General features: G+C 43.8%; 1 protein-coding gene across 1 annotated transcript in view; it reads left to right on the top strand.

Annotated features, from left to right (window-relative positions):
• The window catches only part of CSMD2 (CUB and Sushi multiple domains 2), a 512,122-nt gene that overhangs the window by 315,646 nt on the left and 178,603 nt on the right, over nucleotides 1-17,873 (top strand). The window contains 2 exon segments of the mRNA XM_033157666.1: nucleotides 341-453; nucleotides 17,527-17,709. Of these exon segments, the coding sequence (XP_033013557.1) occupies nucleotides 341-453; nucleotides 17,527-17,709 (296 nt within the window).

Raw genomic sequence — 17,873 nt, 5'->3', positions numbered from 1 at the left:
AGGTCAGGAAACACTTCATTTCTCAGCCCCAGGGGCTCTGAATCTGTGGTGCTGGTGCTGTGGGATCTGTTCCAGAAAGCTGCTGCCTCGGGTTTCACAGAGGTTCAGGAACCTAGTCTGTCTCCTTAGCTATTGACCCTGAAACCTCTGGTTCTGTGTCTGCTGGAATCTGTGGTCAGGACAAATCAGTTGCCCTAGCAAAATCTTCGCTCCTTGCATTTTTATTTTTATTTTATTTTATTGCCTCAGGAGGAACTCCCACCCCAAAATTCAGTTAAATTGTTGCCTTCAGTTGATCTTACTGTTGTTATTACCATTCCTTTGTCTTCTTTGTTGACAGTTTAACAGGCACAACTGTCCCTGATCTGATTGTCAGCACCCAACATCAGATGTGGCTTCTGTTCCAGACAGACAGTGTGAGGAACTTACTAGGATTCAAAGCAACATATGAAGGTAATCCATGTTAATATGTTGATTAATCCCCTCCTGAAAATTCCCTGAAGTTTTCTTGTTCAGGCGAAACCAAGGTTTACAAACATTACACAGGGCAGTGCAATTAGAAGGTATTTCTGCGTCTTATGCAATTCATGCAAAAGTACTGCATATTCTTCACCATTCTTATAGGTTGAGAGTTAGCTAGCTAGGTCAGTGGCCTCCAAACTTTCCACCCTCAGAGTCCCCTTTCCCCATTGACTTGCCTGCAGTGGAAACCAGGACTACTGGGACCCACAATCATGCTGTGTGAATAAAAGGAGCAACCTAGAACACACACAATATTATAAAATGAGAAGAGAAGAACTAAGTATGCCACCTTGAGCCGCTAGGAGGAAAGGCGGGATATAAATATAACAAATAAATGGACAAGTCTTAAGTTCAGGTTCTAGTAAGACAACATCATGCAAAGCAGAGATCATGTTCCAAGAAAAGCAGGCAGCACCTTGGACAGCACCATGTGAAACACAAGCTGAAATGTTGCTTCAGTAGCAAGCAAAACTAGACTAAGACCTAAATGGAATTGCAGCTCCTTAGACGATTAGGTCCACCTCTGAAGTGATGGAGTTTAGGGTGCTTTGGTAGCCATTGCCTCCAGTAGCACAAGGATTTCTGCTGGTGCTTCTGAGCAAGAATCTAAGGAAGGCACCATGAGCTTCTAAGGCCAGAGAAGTTCTGGCAAAAGAGGCTCTTCTCGCAGTGGAGTTTCAAGACAGCGGGAATGTCTAGGGCTAGTTCTGAGGGAAAATCCCGATCCCTTTCCAATACTTCCTCCAAATTCTTGGCTGCATCTCCTAAAGATGGAGGGTCAGACCACACATTCATGGAAAAGTGGTGGGTGACTTTTAATGGCAACTTCCCACCATCACTGTTTCTTTCAGTGAAGAACTGCCAATGGACTCTACAGCTGTCTCCATTCACCATGTGAAAACCAGTGGCCTCAATGAATGGTTGGGTGCTAAGGATACACAGTTTAAGGGGGATTTCCAGTGCAAACAAATGTATACAAGGTATTCAAAGAAAATAGGGTGACACTTTAGTATTCTGTGACCATTAAAAAAATCAAAGAGGGCTTTGTGTTTGACTATGCTAATATGTTCCTTAGCACAATAGGAAACAAGGCAGGACAAAATAAAATTTAACGTGGAACAATTAACCACTGAGAGAGAACTTATCAGGAGGTTTACTGAGGACTATACCACACAATTCAACATTTCTTAAGGGAAAGTTGTTGGGGTTTTTCAATTTTAGGGTTGTGTTTTTCTTTTCTTTATATATAAATTTTTTTTTGTTCCTTTCCCTTTTGTCATGGTAATACTGATCTCCCAGCATGTGTCTACTGAGTAGTAGGAGCTGGCCAAAGTCTTGGGGAGAAGTCTTCCCCAGCCTAGCTACTTGAGTTTCTTTAATTAGGCATTAGGGATTGAACCTAGGACCTTCTAAATGCAAAATGTGTACTCTATCACTGTGCTCTGAGACCTCCCTAACATAAGGAGAGCCAGGTCAAAGGCACCCTATCTAATCCCTGTCTATTCCAGCAGCTTGTTCTCACAGTGGATAACCAGATGCACATTGGAAGCTTGTCAGCAGAACCTTAGTACAATAGCACTCTCCTCCCTTGTGGTACCCAGCAGCTGGTACCAGTGGGATACAGCCTCCAGCAGTGGAAGCAGAATGTAAACATTGTGGCTAGCAGCCACTGATAGCTGAGTATGCAAACCTATGCAGCTTCATTATACTGAGCTGAACCATTGGTCCATTTAAATCAGTATTGTCTATTTTAGGACCAGCTCTAAATGTAGGATGATGCACCAAAATGTATATTTTGATGAAGATAATAGGCATAAGAATTTTTATGAGGATTTCTCCTCCCCTTTTAAAAAAAAGTTCAAAAATTGATACAGAAATGGGGAGTGGAAATGAGTGGGAAAATGTGAAACTCATATATGTAGAAATTATCAGATTCCTCCACCCCCAATGACCAAACAGCAGCCTGCTGTTGTTGTTGTCCATTTGTTTGTTTGGATGCCAAATATCCAGATTTCTTTCAAAGATAGCTTTGTTTAACAAAGCAAAGTACAAGGCTCAGAACTGATACTGTATATGTGGAGAGGAGATGGCTTCTCATCTTGAGCTTCTGCTTCGGGCGATTACCTGTTCCTTGTGCTTGCTGCTTGTTGTTGCTGCTGACAATCTGGTCCAGGTATCTGGCTCCACTTTCTGTGCAGAATTGAAAGAAAACATAATGGTAGAGAGAGAGTATGCTGAGAGTTGCTGTAAACATCAGAAAAGGCAATGCAGTCTATGCTGTGTATGCAGAAGTTTTCAGGGAGGATCATTCCCTGGCATCTCCAGACTTCTTGGCATTTCCTATTAGAGACCCCGGAGAGCTACTAGTAGCATAAGGAACATCAAAAGCTGCCTTTACTGAGTCAGTCCATTGGTGCACTGAACTTGGTGTTGAGTATGCTGACTGGCTGTGGTTCTCCAGGGTTTCAGGCCCAATGTGGAGAAACCAGACCTTGAACCAGGAGCCTTCTGTGTGCCTAGCATGTACTATGCCACATCCTGTATAAATACCCACTCAACTGGTCACCTGTATTGAGTAAGAAAATCACCTCTAGGAGATCAGAAAATAAATTGTTTTTGCAACTTATATGGGTTTATTCCATCTCCTACTAGGCTGTCAGTGTATGCTACACATAATTGCCATAGCCTTTCCACCCACACAAATCTAACAAAACAAACAACATGTTGACCAACAACTTCTGTAGAATTATTTGCAAAATAGCACAGCTTGAAACATAAATGGGTTTTTCATCTTGCTGTGAGACTTCAGAAATCACACATCCCTCCTGCCTGGAGTGGGGGCAGAATTAGTGTTGCTATGCATTGTTTTGGCTCTGAAAGTTGTTGTTCAGGTGCAGATGGGCACAAACATGTTTATCATCCTTCCACTGTTTCGTGTGCTTTTCCATGCTTGTGTGTTGTCATAAGATTGTAGCCAGTGTTAGTCCTACTCAGAGTAGACTCATTGAAATTAATGAACATGACAGACATGGGTAGAACTTGGTTGGATACAGCCCATAGTTTGCAAAGACTGTGGGTGTGATGCAACCACCGCCACAAGGAATTCTATCCAGTCAGTCATAGAACCACAGCGTTGTCCATGCAGTCCAGCCTTTTACTACAGAAAGTTTCCCACCACCTCCAGCAAGGGAAAACCCATCCACCCTTGACCCCATTGCTGGAATGCCCATACCACGAAGAGATTCTGCCTAATGCTCAACCAAAATCTGTCCTTAAGACCACTAGATTTAGTCTTGCCTTCTGGGGCAGCAACAAAGAACAAGTCTCTAAACCTAATTCCAGTTAGTCCTCATTGTTCTTAAAAGGGCTTTGCCCAAAACTAGACATGATGCTGAATCATGCAATCAGGGATCGTATATTGATCTCAATGATAAAAGTACCATGCAGCCAATCAGATTAGTTTTGATGCTGCTAAGTGCAAATGAGGTCCACCCCATTGTCTTTGCTCTGTGTGTAGATGTGGGGGAGGGAAATGCATCCACACTGTCTCATCATCAGTACTGGTGTTCCCTGTTTCATCAAGCGTCAAAACTTTCAGCCTCATTCAACTCTGCTTGCACTTATTTCTATGTGGACTAGCTCAGGGTTGGAGAATGCACATCAAGATGCAGCCACCATCCTTGGGATGCCCATTCAAATGTCCATCCGCATTCTGCTCAAACGAGTCAATTATGTGTGACTGGATTGGGGCAAAAGAGTGTTAGCCCAGTTGTCTTAGAACAGGTGTGGCCACCCTTCGGTCTGGGAACCAAATGTGGCTCTCTAGGGCTCTATGTTTCCTGTGGGACTCTTCCCAGGCCACATCCCTTCCCAGTCCTACATCCTCCATTCCCTGGCTTCATATCCCTGTGGTCATGCACTGCACTATCCTGGAATGATTTTGCCTGGCTGAACTGTGATAATGCCTCTTGTTTGTCTGGATGAATGATAGAGACTTAGGGTGGTATTCAACTAAGTTCTACTCAACATAGACCCATTGAAATTAATGGACCCAACTTGGCCATGTTCATTAATTTCAATGGGTCTCTGCTGATTAAAACGTAGTTGGACTGTACATGCCTATCAATCCACCTCTTCTGCCTCCACCCACTGTTGACATGAGGCCTCTGGGAGGATGTCATTGAGGGAGTGTAACCCTTGGACCAAATATATACATATATCCAGTCAACACATCTTCCAATCTACTTGCAAACAGCTTTGCACTGTTCTGCAAACGGGGGAGGGCACGCAGCAGTGAGCAACATGTTTGTGAAACATGCCCCCTCCTTCAGCTCTAGTGTGAATAGCAAAAATACAGAAAGCATCACATGTAACCTGCTGGGAGCCTTCCCTTGGGGGTAGCCTGCTGCTAATTGAACCAGCTGTGTGCAAGGCAGTGGGAAGTGTAGTGGTGATGCATCCTGCTTTGAAAGCATTTTTGAGTTGGAGCACAGAATGAGAAATTTGTAGAGGAAAGCAGCAATTAGAGGGCTGCCAATTAGGTGATGAAATTATGTGCAACATACTTGCAAACTGGATGTAGTTTTGCAGCCAGCTTGTCTGAAAGAAAGTACAGCTAATGGATCCTTGTCAAACCAAGATGGAAACAGGGCCAGGGGGAACCTCACCAAAAATTATCTGGGAGAAAGGGGAGATATTGGCTTCTGTAGCATGTTTAAAGAGCTATATATCCTGGCAAGGTTCTCCATCCTGGAGCGCCAGTCTGGAAATGTAAGTGTTAATCTTATTCCAGATAATAAGGTAGCAAAGGAGAAAAAAGACATCCAAGGGTAAAATGGTGGGGAATAGGTGGTGGTGGAGGAAACACACTGGTCTAGCAATAGTATTGTTTACTGTTGTCCAGAAAATAGAATGTTGGTCTCAGATTTAAGTATATCCCATTGCCAAAAAAGCAATTTGTTACACCTACTGTGGGTTAAGGATTGGGGAAACATTCAATTCAGTTCACGTTTGAAGGCAAACCTACCTAATTTGCACTTTTCACAACAATAAGCAAATAGAAACACAGCCATTCTTTAAAATTCACACCTCTCTGAATTTTGCAATGCCATTTTCCAGCAAAGTAATAGGGGCAAGAATTCATTTACTAGAGTCAAGTGTGCATAAAAAATCCATATATCAGGAAAACAAAACAAAGAAGTGTATATTAGGAGAAATTAGCACTAAGAATACTGCTGAATTTTCATGAGGACTTTGCAAAACTAACATGGAAATGTGGAGAACTGAACTCAGGGAAGGCAGGATGTTTTTTTAAAAAATTATTTTTACGTATTTCACAGCGGCCTTGTATATCCTGACAATGGCATGAATCATCTTTCAACTTACAGAGTGTCTCTCAGTTGGTGAGCAATACAGTCTGCTCACCCTGAGGCAAAACTTGCAACAAATTTTACTCAAACCAGTGACTCCAGATTCATAGATTCATAGCAAGCTGGTTTTCACTGACCTTAAGTCTGATGCAGATTATGTGAATCTATGATTGCCCTGACAACAAGCCATCTTTATACTGTAGCAGTGTGTGGCTTTAGAAATAAAAGCAAAGATCCACATGCAGTGGGGCTCGTGATCAAGGTCATGCCTGAGTCACAATGAGGTGTGGAGGTTTCCCCCATGCGTGGAAACCCTTTATCCCCACCTGGGCAAGGATTACAAGCAATATGCTTTTGGAGATTGGTCAGTAGTTGAGCTCACTGCATGGGAGCTGTGTTCTGAAGATGACCCCCCCCCCAATTTTGAGGATGAGGACGGAAAGTCTTCTCATGACACAACCAGGATGTCAGACATAGATGTGAAATGGGATCTCAGGAAAGCTATGATGTACCACCAGTGGCAGACTCTGGGCTTTCAAATTTCAGCGGCAGACCTTCCTCCCGCCGCCTCTTGTCTTCCGTTCTACATCATTGTTGCAGCGCCCCCTGGAGGGCCCTCTCAGCTTGGCGCCCATTGCGGGCGAACCAGTATAAGTTTTCCTCTGGTACCACAGTGTGAGAACCTGTGACAAAAGTGGGTCATATAAGAGTGTACGAGTTGATACCAAGTCCAGCCTCAGGCAGTTTGTAGGTTTCTGCTTAGGTGAGCTATCTGAGGAAGCAGAATGTATTGCTAAGGTTAGCAGCATATCACGTGGAGGGAAGGGGGTGTTGGCATAGCCCTAAGTCCCCACTGCGGTTTTCCTAAAGCAACGTCTTCCAAGTTTAATCTGGATATTCCAGTTCAGGCACATTTGTGGGATTTCAAGAGAAGCAAAACTAGTATAATTGTTAATTTGTTTTTTAAAAACCATAGCCCACCACCACTTTATTGATAAATTGAGTGTGTTTATTACACTTATATTGCATCATTCCTCCAAGGAGCTCAAGGCAGTGTATATGGTTCTCCTCCCCACAGCATTGCCACACAAAAACCTGTGAGGTAGGTTAAGCTGAATGATAGTAAATGTTGCAAAGTCACCCAGCAAGCTCCGCGGTTGAGCAGGGTTCCATACTTGGGTCTCCCTAGCAACTAGCCGCTATCCTGCAGCAGCTTCTCAAAGTGGCTTACAACTCCCCCGCTCCCATTATGAGAACATCGGAATTTCTCAAGTGTTGGAGTGGCTTGTACACAGACCCACCAGAAGTTCATTGTGCCTTGCTTAACTTAGTCTCCTGAATACAATACCTTGGTCTTATACCAATGTAACGTGACTATCCAGCACACCTGTCTGGAGGTGGGTGGAAGAGAAGAAAGTAGTGAGCATGAGGTGTATGGGAGGGGTGCCTGTCAGCTTGACTCCCCCTTTCATAATCTATTAAGATTGGCCCTCTCGGCTGGGCTTCATTATAGTAACCGAGTACCTTACTTAATCCGCTAATTAAAGTCTTTAGTGGAGCTGAATTTTCATATTGAAATGTAATTGGATAAATAATAGACTTAAATAAGCAAGTCTCTGAGGGGAAAACTGTGTGTGCGCGCACACACACATTTGTGTGTGTGTGTGTGTGTGTGTGTGTGGTTTTTTGTTTTTTAACAAAACTACTTCCTCATATTGTGTTATGTTTTCCAATCCTTTGGTCATGTAAAGCCAATGAGTGTTCCAAAACTCTCAGAGTTCTTGAATTCACTGCAGTCACAGATTATGTGGTTACTAGGGGCTGTGCCCCTGCTTGTTTTGCTCACCAACGCCTCTGCCTTACCCCACTCATTAACCAGCTAGAGCTTCCCCTTCCCACCACATGCAACTACTATGCTGATTTTTCATTTTCCCTCACCCTGTTGTTGTTGTTGTTGTTGTTATCTTTAGAATACACACTCCTTAATTTTTAGTCATCACTCATTTATCATTTCTCTCACTACCAGCAAAGAAGGAGTTATTGCTCAATGCTACCCACTGAAAATTATGGGGCAGTAGGTGGGAATAGGGACACGGGTGGCACTGTGGTCTAAACCACTGAGCCTAGGGCTTGCTGATCGGAAGGTCGGCGGTTCGAATCCCCACGCTGGGGTGAGCTCCCGTTGCTCGGTCCCTGCTCCTGCCAACCTAGCAGTTCGAAAGTACATCAAAGTGCAAGTAGATAAATAGGTACTGCTCCGGTGGGAAGGTAAATGGCATTTCCGTGCACTGCTCTGGTTCGCCAGAAGTAGCTTAGTCATGTTGGCCACATGACCAGGAAGCTGTACTCTGGCTCCCTCGGCCAGTAAAGCGAGATGAGCGCCGCAACCCCAGAGTCGTCCACGACTAGACCTAATGGTCAGGGGTCCCTTTACCCATTACCTTTAGGTGGGAATTTGAGGCCGAGCTCAACACACATTCCACTGCATCACAACGACTCATCCACCCACCCATTGATCCTTTTTTAATGCAAGCTCTTCCAGTTCTAGCGTAGCCATCCTAGCTGCAGCAAGGACATACAGACACCGTACCATCTGCCCATCTCTCTGGCAAGCACAACAGGGAAGACCTGCATTCATGGATGGTTCTCCCCCAGCCCTTCTTTCCTCTCACTGTAAATTCGCATGACCCCCCCCCCTTTGCAGTACGTATATATTCCTTTTTAAAATTAAAAATTAAAACCTTGGTTCCTGCAGTGTTTGAATGTCTCTTCTCCATCTATACTGTATTTCCACCCCAATACCTATCAGAAAAGCTCTTGTTGGCATCCTTCTCCCCATTCTTTTTTTTTGTGCTGACTTTTGAAAACAGATATAACCCCCCTCAGTATTTAAAGAGCACTGAATCAACTGAACACACCAATCTTTCTGTTTTCTGCTACAGCATTCATGGAGGTTCTCCTGTGTCTTGTTTACCTTAAAGGACAAGAATTTAACTGAGTGAGAGATCCTGAAGATTATGCCTCAAAAGGGATGAGCTGCATTAGCAATTTAGCACAACCATAACTGGGCCATAGTGCAATGAAAGAGTATTTGCTTTGCATGCAAAAGGTCCTCTGTTCAGTCCCCTGCAAATCCAAGCAGCGCTAGGAGAGGCCCCTACCTGAAACCATGGAGAGCTGCTGCTCAGTGTTGGTGTAGTACTGAGCTAGAGAGATGGTATAAGGCAGTTTTCTATGTTTCTATTTTCTCAGTCATTTTTTTGCAGGGTGTTATAAATTAAAATGTTCCTTATAGCAAAATGCAGATGCACTTCTTCCCACTGTTACCACCTGGGACTCTTGGAGTGCAGCCGAAACTGGGAATGCTTGCGCGCGCACGCACACACACACACACACAGAGAGAGAGAGAGAGAGAGAGAGAGAGAGAGAGAGTCTGTAGACCTGCTCAGAGGAGCGGGGACAGCAACACCATCTGGCATCGCCTGCTCACCAGTCCCTCAATATGAGCTCCATCCAATCTGCTGCTATCACCTCTGTTCATGTGCCATCAACCTGGGGCATCACACTGCCCATTATATTTATGGGGCATCAGCTTGCCCATTATATTAGAATAAGATAGAAGGGAAGTGAAAAGGTGGAAGATCAGGATCCTTCAACCAATGTGACTGTTTAGGGAAGTTTTTTTTTTAAATGTTTGAAGTTTTATTCTGTTTTTAGTGTTCTGTTGGGAGCCGCCCAGAGTGGGGTATGAATATGAAGATGAGGATGATTATTATTATTACTACTGTTGCACTAAAGGCAGATCCAAATTCTAATTCTCCCATGTGTTAATACTGATCCATGCCATCCAGAAGGTACTCCCACTGGAGTCAGTAGGACTCATCATGCTTAAATAGCTTTAGAGGTTTGGTGCAAGATAGTTTCAGTGTAAGAAGATGGGGAGGACCATAACTCAGTGGTAGAAAACATGTTTTGTATGCCGAGGGTTCCAAGTTGGATCCCTGGCATCGCCAGGCAGGATCAGGAAAGACTTTGGTCTGAAACATAGGAACATAAGAAGAGCTGGCTGGATTAGGTCAGTGGCCCATCTAGTTCAGCTTCCTGTTCTCACAGTGGTACTTCAGATGCTGGTGGGAAACCAGCAAGCAGGATAACAGCACTCTCCTCTCCTGCAGTTTCCAGCAACTGGTATTTGGAAGCATACTGTCTCCTTCACAGACTGCCAGTAGTGCTTCAAAGCACTGTACTGAACTAAAGCTGCTTCCTATTTTCCTATCCTTAAGGGGGTCTGTGGATTGTTCTGTCTGTCTCAATGCAGGGATGGCTGGCAAATATCAATGAAGAATAGGAATGCAGATATCACTGTGCAGTGTGATAAGAGACTCCTGCCCAACCCTCTTCTCATGCAACTGGAACTACTATGGCTGTTTAGCAACCTGTGGGTCTGGAGATAGGAGTGAGTCACTGAATGAGGTGCTGCAGTGTACTGAAAGTGAACACTCTGGCCGCACTGCAGTGTGTCCAGCAGGACAGTAGTGCATTCAGCACCATGGACAGGGCAGGGAAGACTATACTGGGCCTCTGTGATTGACACCCAAGCCCTGCTCTCTGCAGGTCAAGCCAGCAGATTAATGCCCAAATACTTGCAGATGTATTGCACTGCAGATATTCCAGTAGCTTTCTTGCTGTACCAGATGATTTCATCATCTAGTTTTCAAAAGAAGTAGGTCAGATCAAATTGTTTTCTCTGAGTGCTACATATTACACACACACACACACACACACACACACACCCTTGTTGGCTCTCTGCCAAAACAGCTTTATGAGTTCGTCGACCTTTGTAATGGATGTTTGCCGAATATTCAAGGGATGTTTATTTTTTAATGTACTTCTCTCCCCACACTCACCCCTTTCTGTCGCTCCGCCTCCAGACTGACTGCTATTGACCCCTCTTAATGACTTTAAAGCTTAATGGGGTGAAGACTAAAAAGGGGGCAACATTTCACGTTGCCAGTTGACATTTTGCTTAAGCCATCTGGAGTTGGCTTTTGCTAAACTTTTCTTCAATGCCTTCCCCTTCATTGTGCTTCATTTGCATACCAGTTACTGGAAACCACAGGAGGGGAGATTACCCTTGTTCCTGTGGCCTGTTTGTGGGTTTCCCACAGGCATCTGGTGGGCCACTGTGAGAACAGGATGCTGGACTAGAGGGGCCATTGGCCTCATCCATCAGGCTTTTTTTATTTACTTACATTAATATTGCCTACAAGTCATGCACCCCTGATCTGCCAACCCCACAGTGCAATCTAATGCTTGCTTGCTTTCCTTTCTGCTACTTGAGGCTGTGAGTAGTTGTTTCAGCTCAAATCCACCTACTGTTGATGCTGTGAGTCTGCACTTACCCACCCCTTCTGTTGGGTGGAAGAGCATTGTGGAAAGGTTGCAGGCACTCCTGAGAAGGTTTGGAAACCTGTCAAGGGTTCCTAAATGAGAAGATAAGTCATGGCAGGCAAACCTTTTTCCTAAAACAAAGCATGTGGGGAGAGGGCATTCAAATGTTTACCCCCTTTATCCTGCTTTATCACTATCCAAAGGAGTCTCAAAGCGGCTAACATTTGCCTTTCCCTTCCTCCCCCACAACAAACACTCTGTGAGGTGAGTGGGACTGAGAGACTTTCCAATGGCAGACTGAGTGCTGTTTATTTCCCCAGACTTTTCCTCCTTAACCATTATGCTTTTTTGTCCTCTGCAATAACTCTCTGAGGGGTTTTATTTTGTTCCTTGTATATTTTGTTCTTCAATGTTTTTAATGAGCCACCCTGATAACATTTATGGTGAAGGGTGTCAAATGTTTATTTTTTTAGGAAATATATAAAAATTGAACAGTCAAATACAGTCAAATAATAGTCAAGTCTCTTTAAAAGCATTGACTTTATTAAAACCAGAGCACTTAACAATAGCTTTTATACACATTGTTTACAAATACAAATTAATTAAATTAGTGTTGTATACAACATTTAAAAATTGCATTGGATTATTACAATGTGAAATTATTTGAAAATGTGTTTCTATTTTTATGCACTGGAATGGAAATTGGATAACATCAATCCTTACTACTTCTTCTTCTTCTTCTTCTTCTTCTTCTTCTTCTTCTTCTTCTTCTTCTTCTTCTTTTCCAAAAAGTACCTTACATCATCAACTACAATCATGTTAAATAGAATTAAATAGAATTTTATCAACTTGAATGGAAATCCTGTATTATGGGGTGCCTTTTTCCTCTACTGGACATGAAGCAGCAACCAGTTGCTTCAGACGTCTTTTAAATCCCTCCTTTTTTTATAAGCACAGGCTTTGCCTGACCTGTGAGATTGGGCCCTGTTTTTATTGGTTTGAATTCCCTGAATTTCTGCTTTTATTTGTTTTTCTTTGTTTTATACTACAGTTTTACTGGTTTTATGTTGTATTTTTCATATTCGACTGCGTCCACTGTAGCATGAAGTAACTTGTGTCGTCATCACAAAGATGCACACTTGCTCAACAGGGCATTCCCCCTCTCTTGTCCTCTTATGTGCCTACCTGTTCTGTGGGATCTCCCAACCCCCTGGAAGAGATTTGAGGGGTGTGTTGTGTGTGCATGAGGGGGAGAGGGGGGAAGTTCTGTTGCACAAGCATAAATCCGAGCTGACAGAACAAGTTTGTTGGATACCACTCAACGTTTGCTTTTTTATGTGTTGCATGGCTTAGAGGTTCTTTTTATTTAAAAAAAATTAAGTTGCTTATAAATGCTTTTAAACAAATAAACAGGAAAAGAGTGTAATCCTGCAGAAAGTATTTTGGCCAGAAGCATGTGTGCTGTTCTGCCAGAGAAGAGGGAAACTCTTCTTTGATCAGAAGGTTGGCAGTTGGAATCCACACAACGGGTTGAGCTCCCATTGCTCTGTCCCAAATCCTGCCTACCTAGCAGTTCGAAAGCATACCAGTGCAAGTAGATAAATAGGTACTGCTGCAGTTTGGGAGGTAAACGGCATTTCCATGTGCTCTGGCTTCCATCACAGTGTTCCATTGTGCCAGAAGCTGTTTAGTCATGCTGGCCACATGACCCAGAAAGCTGTCTGAGGGCAAACACCACAACCCCATAGTTGCCTTTCACTGGACTTAATCATCCAGGGGTCCTTTACCTTTACATTTTTACCTGCTCTGTCAGAGAAGACGGAAACTCTGGTAGGACAGCACTCAGGGAAGTCTCATCAGCAGTGTTCCATTGGTAGCAGAGACTAAAACAAGGTGTTCCAAGAGAGGCTGAGGATCCAGGTACACCCTCAAAATAACCTGAAACTAGAGGCATTCCAGAGCTCCCAATTGGGAACTCCAGAGTGCAGCCAATACCTGCAGTGCTTGAGGTCAGGGCTGATCAGCACTGACATCAAACCCTGCTTTCATTTTTACCTGCCACACACCTGTAGTCATGTTTGATTTGAGGTGTGGAGCAGATGTATTGGGGGAAACAGCCTCACAGGCCCATTTAGCCCCAGAGTTTTCTCCCTGCTGGCTTAGGAGATTGTGGTGTTGTTTGGTGATTGCCAGTTGGGCAACCTTGACCACTTATCAAAGTGCCCCACAGGAGTGGGGGGGGGGGGTTCTTCAGTACTAAAGTAGCTCAGGGTTCCTGATGAATAAACAGCTAATCATTTTTTTATGTCCTGTGTTTGGTTTTTAGCTATGGTGGGGCAGGGGTAGGTCAGAATTCAGCCTCTTTGAGAGCCTCTGTCCTTGACATATTGGCAGCAGCGACAAAATTGAAAACAACAAATTGTTCTATTTTCACCACCTATGAAGCATGTCTCCACCTTAGTTACTTGGCAAAGAGAGTTCAACCTGCGTCAGTGCCTTTCCAGAGACAGTTCAGCAGTGAGAAAAGCTCATTGCTGTTCAGCCCGCATCAAAACAGGAGCTGGATTAATGCAAATCTTGGATTATGTGAGGAAGGTGTCACAAAAGAGGTTTCAAATTTGCTATCAAAATTTGAAGGAGAGGAAGATGGAGAAAACCAAGAGAAACATTTAGTTTAGTTTAGTTTAGTTTTTAAGAGAAAGGGCAATGAAAGCAAGGTGGTTGATCACAGATGAAGGGATAAAAAAAAGGTCAGAGAAAGTGGAAGATGGGAATAATGTGACACAGATTAATAGCAGGAAAGTACTGGAGAAGGTATGAAAGGGAGAAACTGCTGGTGTTAATAGCAATAGGGAGAAATGAAATTCTTTAGAAATGAAATGTGGTGTGTAAGCAGATAACTGGGACTGGAGGATGACTGTACATAGGCAATATTCCTGGATTCAGAATGCTATTTATCTCCCCAAGGCTTTTATATCTCTGCAGAAACACGAAAGGGTGTTTTGCCTTGGTTTTAGAAATGAGAGAATCTTTAACACTAGGTTTGTTTTTTTTTACAATCAATCAGTATATAAACTTTATGAAATAAATAAAGTAAATGAGATGATCCTGCAATGGTCATGCAACACAAAACACACATACACACAAATACACTCCCCCCCTTCCATCATGATTCTGCAAAAGAGCTGACACCCTGCATCTCTTCACACTTCGATTTGACATTTAATTTAGTAAAGATAAGCCAGCCAGCTCCTCAGATCTTCTTGAGATTTTTCAGGGTGTAGGGTGTGTGTGTACAAGAAGAAATTGGGGGGGGGGTCTTTAAGCCAATCCAGGAGCTCAGAGGCCCAGCAGATGACATGATCAGCCCACCAGCCATCTCCCCACCCCTCAATTCATCATATTCAGCAACGCGACACATTAACCAAAAGAGTTCCCTTCCCCATCTGCCTCTTGCTTTTTTCCTTTCTCCTGTAGTTATTCCGATCAGTGTGATTCAGAATACTGTGTGCAGTTCTGGTTACCTCAGTGCAGAAACGATATTGTAGAGTTGGGTAAGGTTCAGAAAAGGGCATGCATAATGAACAAGGAGCAACACTCCCATGAGCAAATATTACAGCGTTTGGGACTTTTTAGTGGTGACATGATAGAAAATTATGCATGGCGCAAAGAAAGTGGGAGGAGGAATGTTTCTCTCCCTCTCTCATAACACTAACTCGTGGACATCCAGGGAGGCTGAATGTTGGGAGTTTCACATAGCGCAGAGTTAAACTATGGAACTCACTCCCACAGGACGCGGTGGTGGCCAACTTCAATCTCTTTAAAAGAGGATTCAACCAAGTCATGGAGGATAAGGCTATCAGTGGCTGCTAGCCATGATGGTTGTGCACCGCCTCCACAGCCAGAGGCAATAATGCTTCCAAATCCAGTTTCTGGAAACCACAAGAGGAGAGAGTTTTGTTGTTCTTAGATCCTGCTTGTGGGTTCCCCAGAGATGGCTGGTTGGCCACTGTGAGAGCAGAAGGCTGGACTAGATGGACCCTTGGCCTCATCCAACAGGTTCTTCTGTTCTTGCGATTGCAGGAACCCTTTGAGAAATTACAGCTCTGATGATTCCCCAAGCCTGTCGCAGTAGGGGTGTTCACATGTTATGTTCTGTGTATATACAGTAGGTGTACACAGTAGTTGAACTGTGGAAATCAAGAAGTGTACACTCACACAAACCCTTTTACTTGGATATGCTTGTAGTTGTATAGACAAAGCTTGTGTACAAGCTGTTATGAAGGCATGAGGGCTGGGGGGGGGGACCTCTCTGTTTGATTTGAAAAGTTCAAGTTTGACAGACGCTTGCAGTTCAATGTTGAGTATGAGCTTGGACAGCGCCAGTGGCATCACTGTTGCTTAGCCTCATCAGTGTGTGAAACTGTGCAGGATCCCAAGCTCTTCCATGTTAGGTGAGCAGAGCAGGGACAGTGGAAGAGGTACAGAATTTTCACTGGGCAATCAAGACTGGATGAGGGAGGGTTAGGTGGGATGAATCAGAGGAGCATTGGGGGTGGTTTACAAAAAGTGTTGCTGAAGACAAGGGATGTAAGAAGCCATTTCCATTCCCACCTGTATTCATCATGGCTGGGGCCGTTTCCATTCCCACCTGTATTCATCATGGCTGGGGCTGTTTCCACTCTGCTGCCATTCTCTTTCCACAGGAAGACACTTTATCTGGCTTACTGTTTGCTGTGGCAAACTTTAATGTAATTAATAACTTAAATGCACCTGCATGGGAGTCAGTTCCTGGGGCTGAGATTCCTTCACACATCCCCAATAAAATATTTGAGGGGGCCAGCCCCATGCCAGTTGATGGGCATTGTCATTCAAGTGGTGTGTGCTGTGTAATGTGATCAATTATGTGAGACAGGGCTTACCTTTCCCTCCCCACCCCCAAAATATTTTATTCAAGTTGGCACCCCTGGGCACCTGGTAAAGGGAATTGCCTTGATTAGCAGAGCCAGGTATGCTAATTCAAGACAGTTCACACAACAATCATATTTTTTTAGGTGGAAAAGTCACCACAAGAGAAACCCACCAGCACCATAGTTCCCTGTGTTGACATGATAAAAGTTACTCAATGGGAAAAACTGGGACAGAGGAAGCATAGGTGAATTGCACTTCCTCTCCATTACTTCTGTGCTGCTTATTTTCGTGCTCAAAATGGCTCTGAGCTTTGGAAAATTCTCTTAGCAAAGTGACTTTTCACATAGTTCATCCAGCTATGTTCAAAAAATGAAATAAATATTCAGTTCCCCTGCAGGGGGTACAAAAATGCTGCCTAGGAAATGTTTCCTCCCTCTCTAATTAAACACCTAAATGCATTTGAGGTGATGACAATAGTGGCTTAAAGTGGGCCAGTTAGAAAGGCAGATAGAATGAGATGAACTCTGAAAATAGATCCAAATGTATTTTTAGCAATTAATCAGGCAAAATACCACTTACACTATTTGGCCCAGTTTTATAGGAGTTCTGGTTCTAGCCACTCTCTCTCTGTGTGTGTGTGTGTGTTGGGCTGAGGACAGCAAGCAGCTCATTTGGATGTTGGCATTTCTCTCTTTGCTGCTATCTCCGCCCCCCTTCATTCTGTATCTAAAAGAAAAACTTACAGGAGAGACTGGGAAACAGCCTGTATATGATTGCAAGTAACTTCCCCTTCATCCTACACTTTGAACTGCATTGTTTCAGAGAAGATTTGAGCCACTTTCCACCCTCAAAAACCTTTGGATCTAAAAACTTGCTTTTTAAACCAAGGAGTGGCAAGCCAGCAGCCCAGAGGCTGCTAAGATCACATCACTCTTGGCTTTTCTCAGCTCCCAAAGTTGCCTTCCACATCAGATTGGAAACACGAGGTTCTGCGACACTTCTAAATTGCCAGACTCATTTCCCAGGAAGGGGGGGAGCAATGAGGCCAGAAGGGGGCAATAAGGTCATGGAACTACAGGAGTCAAGCACATTCTTCTATAGAAGTGTTGGCTGCCACTGGAAAATTAAAAGTGTCCCCCCAAATTACTATTTAAACAAGGAAAACAAGCCAGAGTGTCCCAGTTTAATCACAAGTGGTGGTGTTCTTTGTTGTGTTTAAAAAAATAACGTCCGCAAGAATAAAATCCAGGGATTGTAAAAAGAAGTTGTACCCAGGTCTCCTTTTGCCCTCCCCACTTCTCTTCCTGTCTCTTTCTTTTTGTGTTTTTTTCAGAAATCGACCAGGGGAGTTGTGGAGATCCAGGAGTGCCAGCCTACGGCAAGAGACAAGGGTCAACCTTTCGCCACGGGGACTCGTTGACGTTTGAATGCCAGCCTGCATTTGAACTGAAAGGACAGAAAACAATCACTTGTCAAAAGAGTAGCCAGTGGTCCTCTCAGAAACCAATCTGTGTTTGTAAGTCAGAGAGAAGGAATGCAGCTTTGAGCCATTTGTGAGGGATGGCAAAGGAGCTGTCGACATTGCACATTTTGGACATGGGTTATAATGTGGGATATTGAGAAATGGAGGTTTTGGTTCTTTGATTAATGCAATAACTCTGGAAACATTTTTGAGCAGGT

Source organism: Lacerta agilis, chromosome 8 (genome assembly GCF_009819535.1).
Source record: "Lacerta agilis isolate rLacAgi1 chromosome 8, rLacAgi1.pri, whole genome shotgun sequence".
In the NCBI taxonomy this organism is placed as follows: Eukaryota; Metazoa; Chordata; class Lepidosauria; order Squamata; family Lacertidae; genus Lacerta; species Lacerta agilis.
The sequence above is the reverse complement of the archived record's forward strand: the minus strand, read 5'-3'. Positions and strand labels throughout refer to the sequence as shown.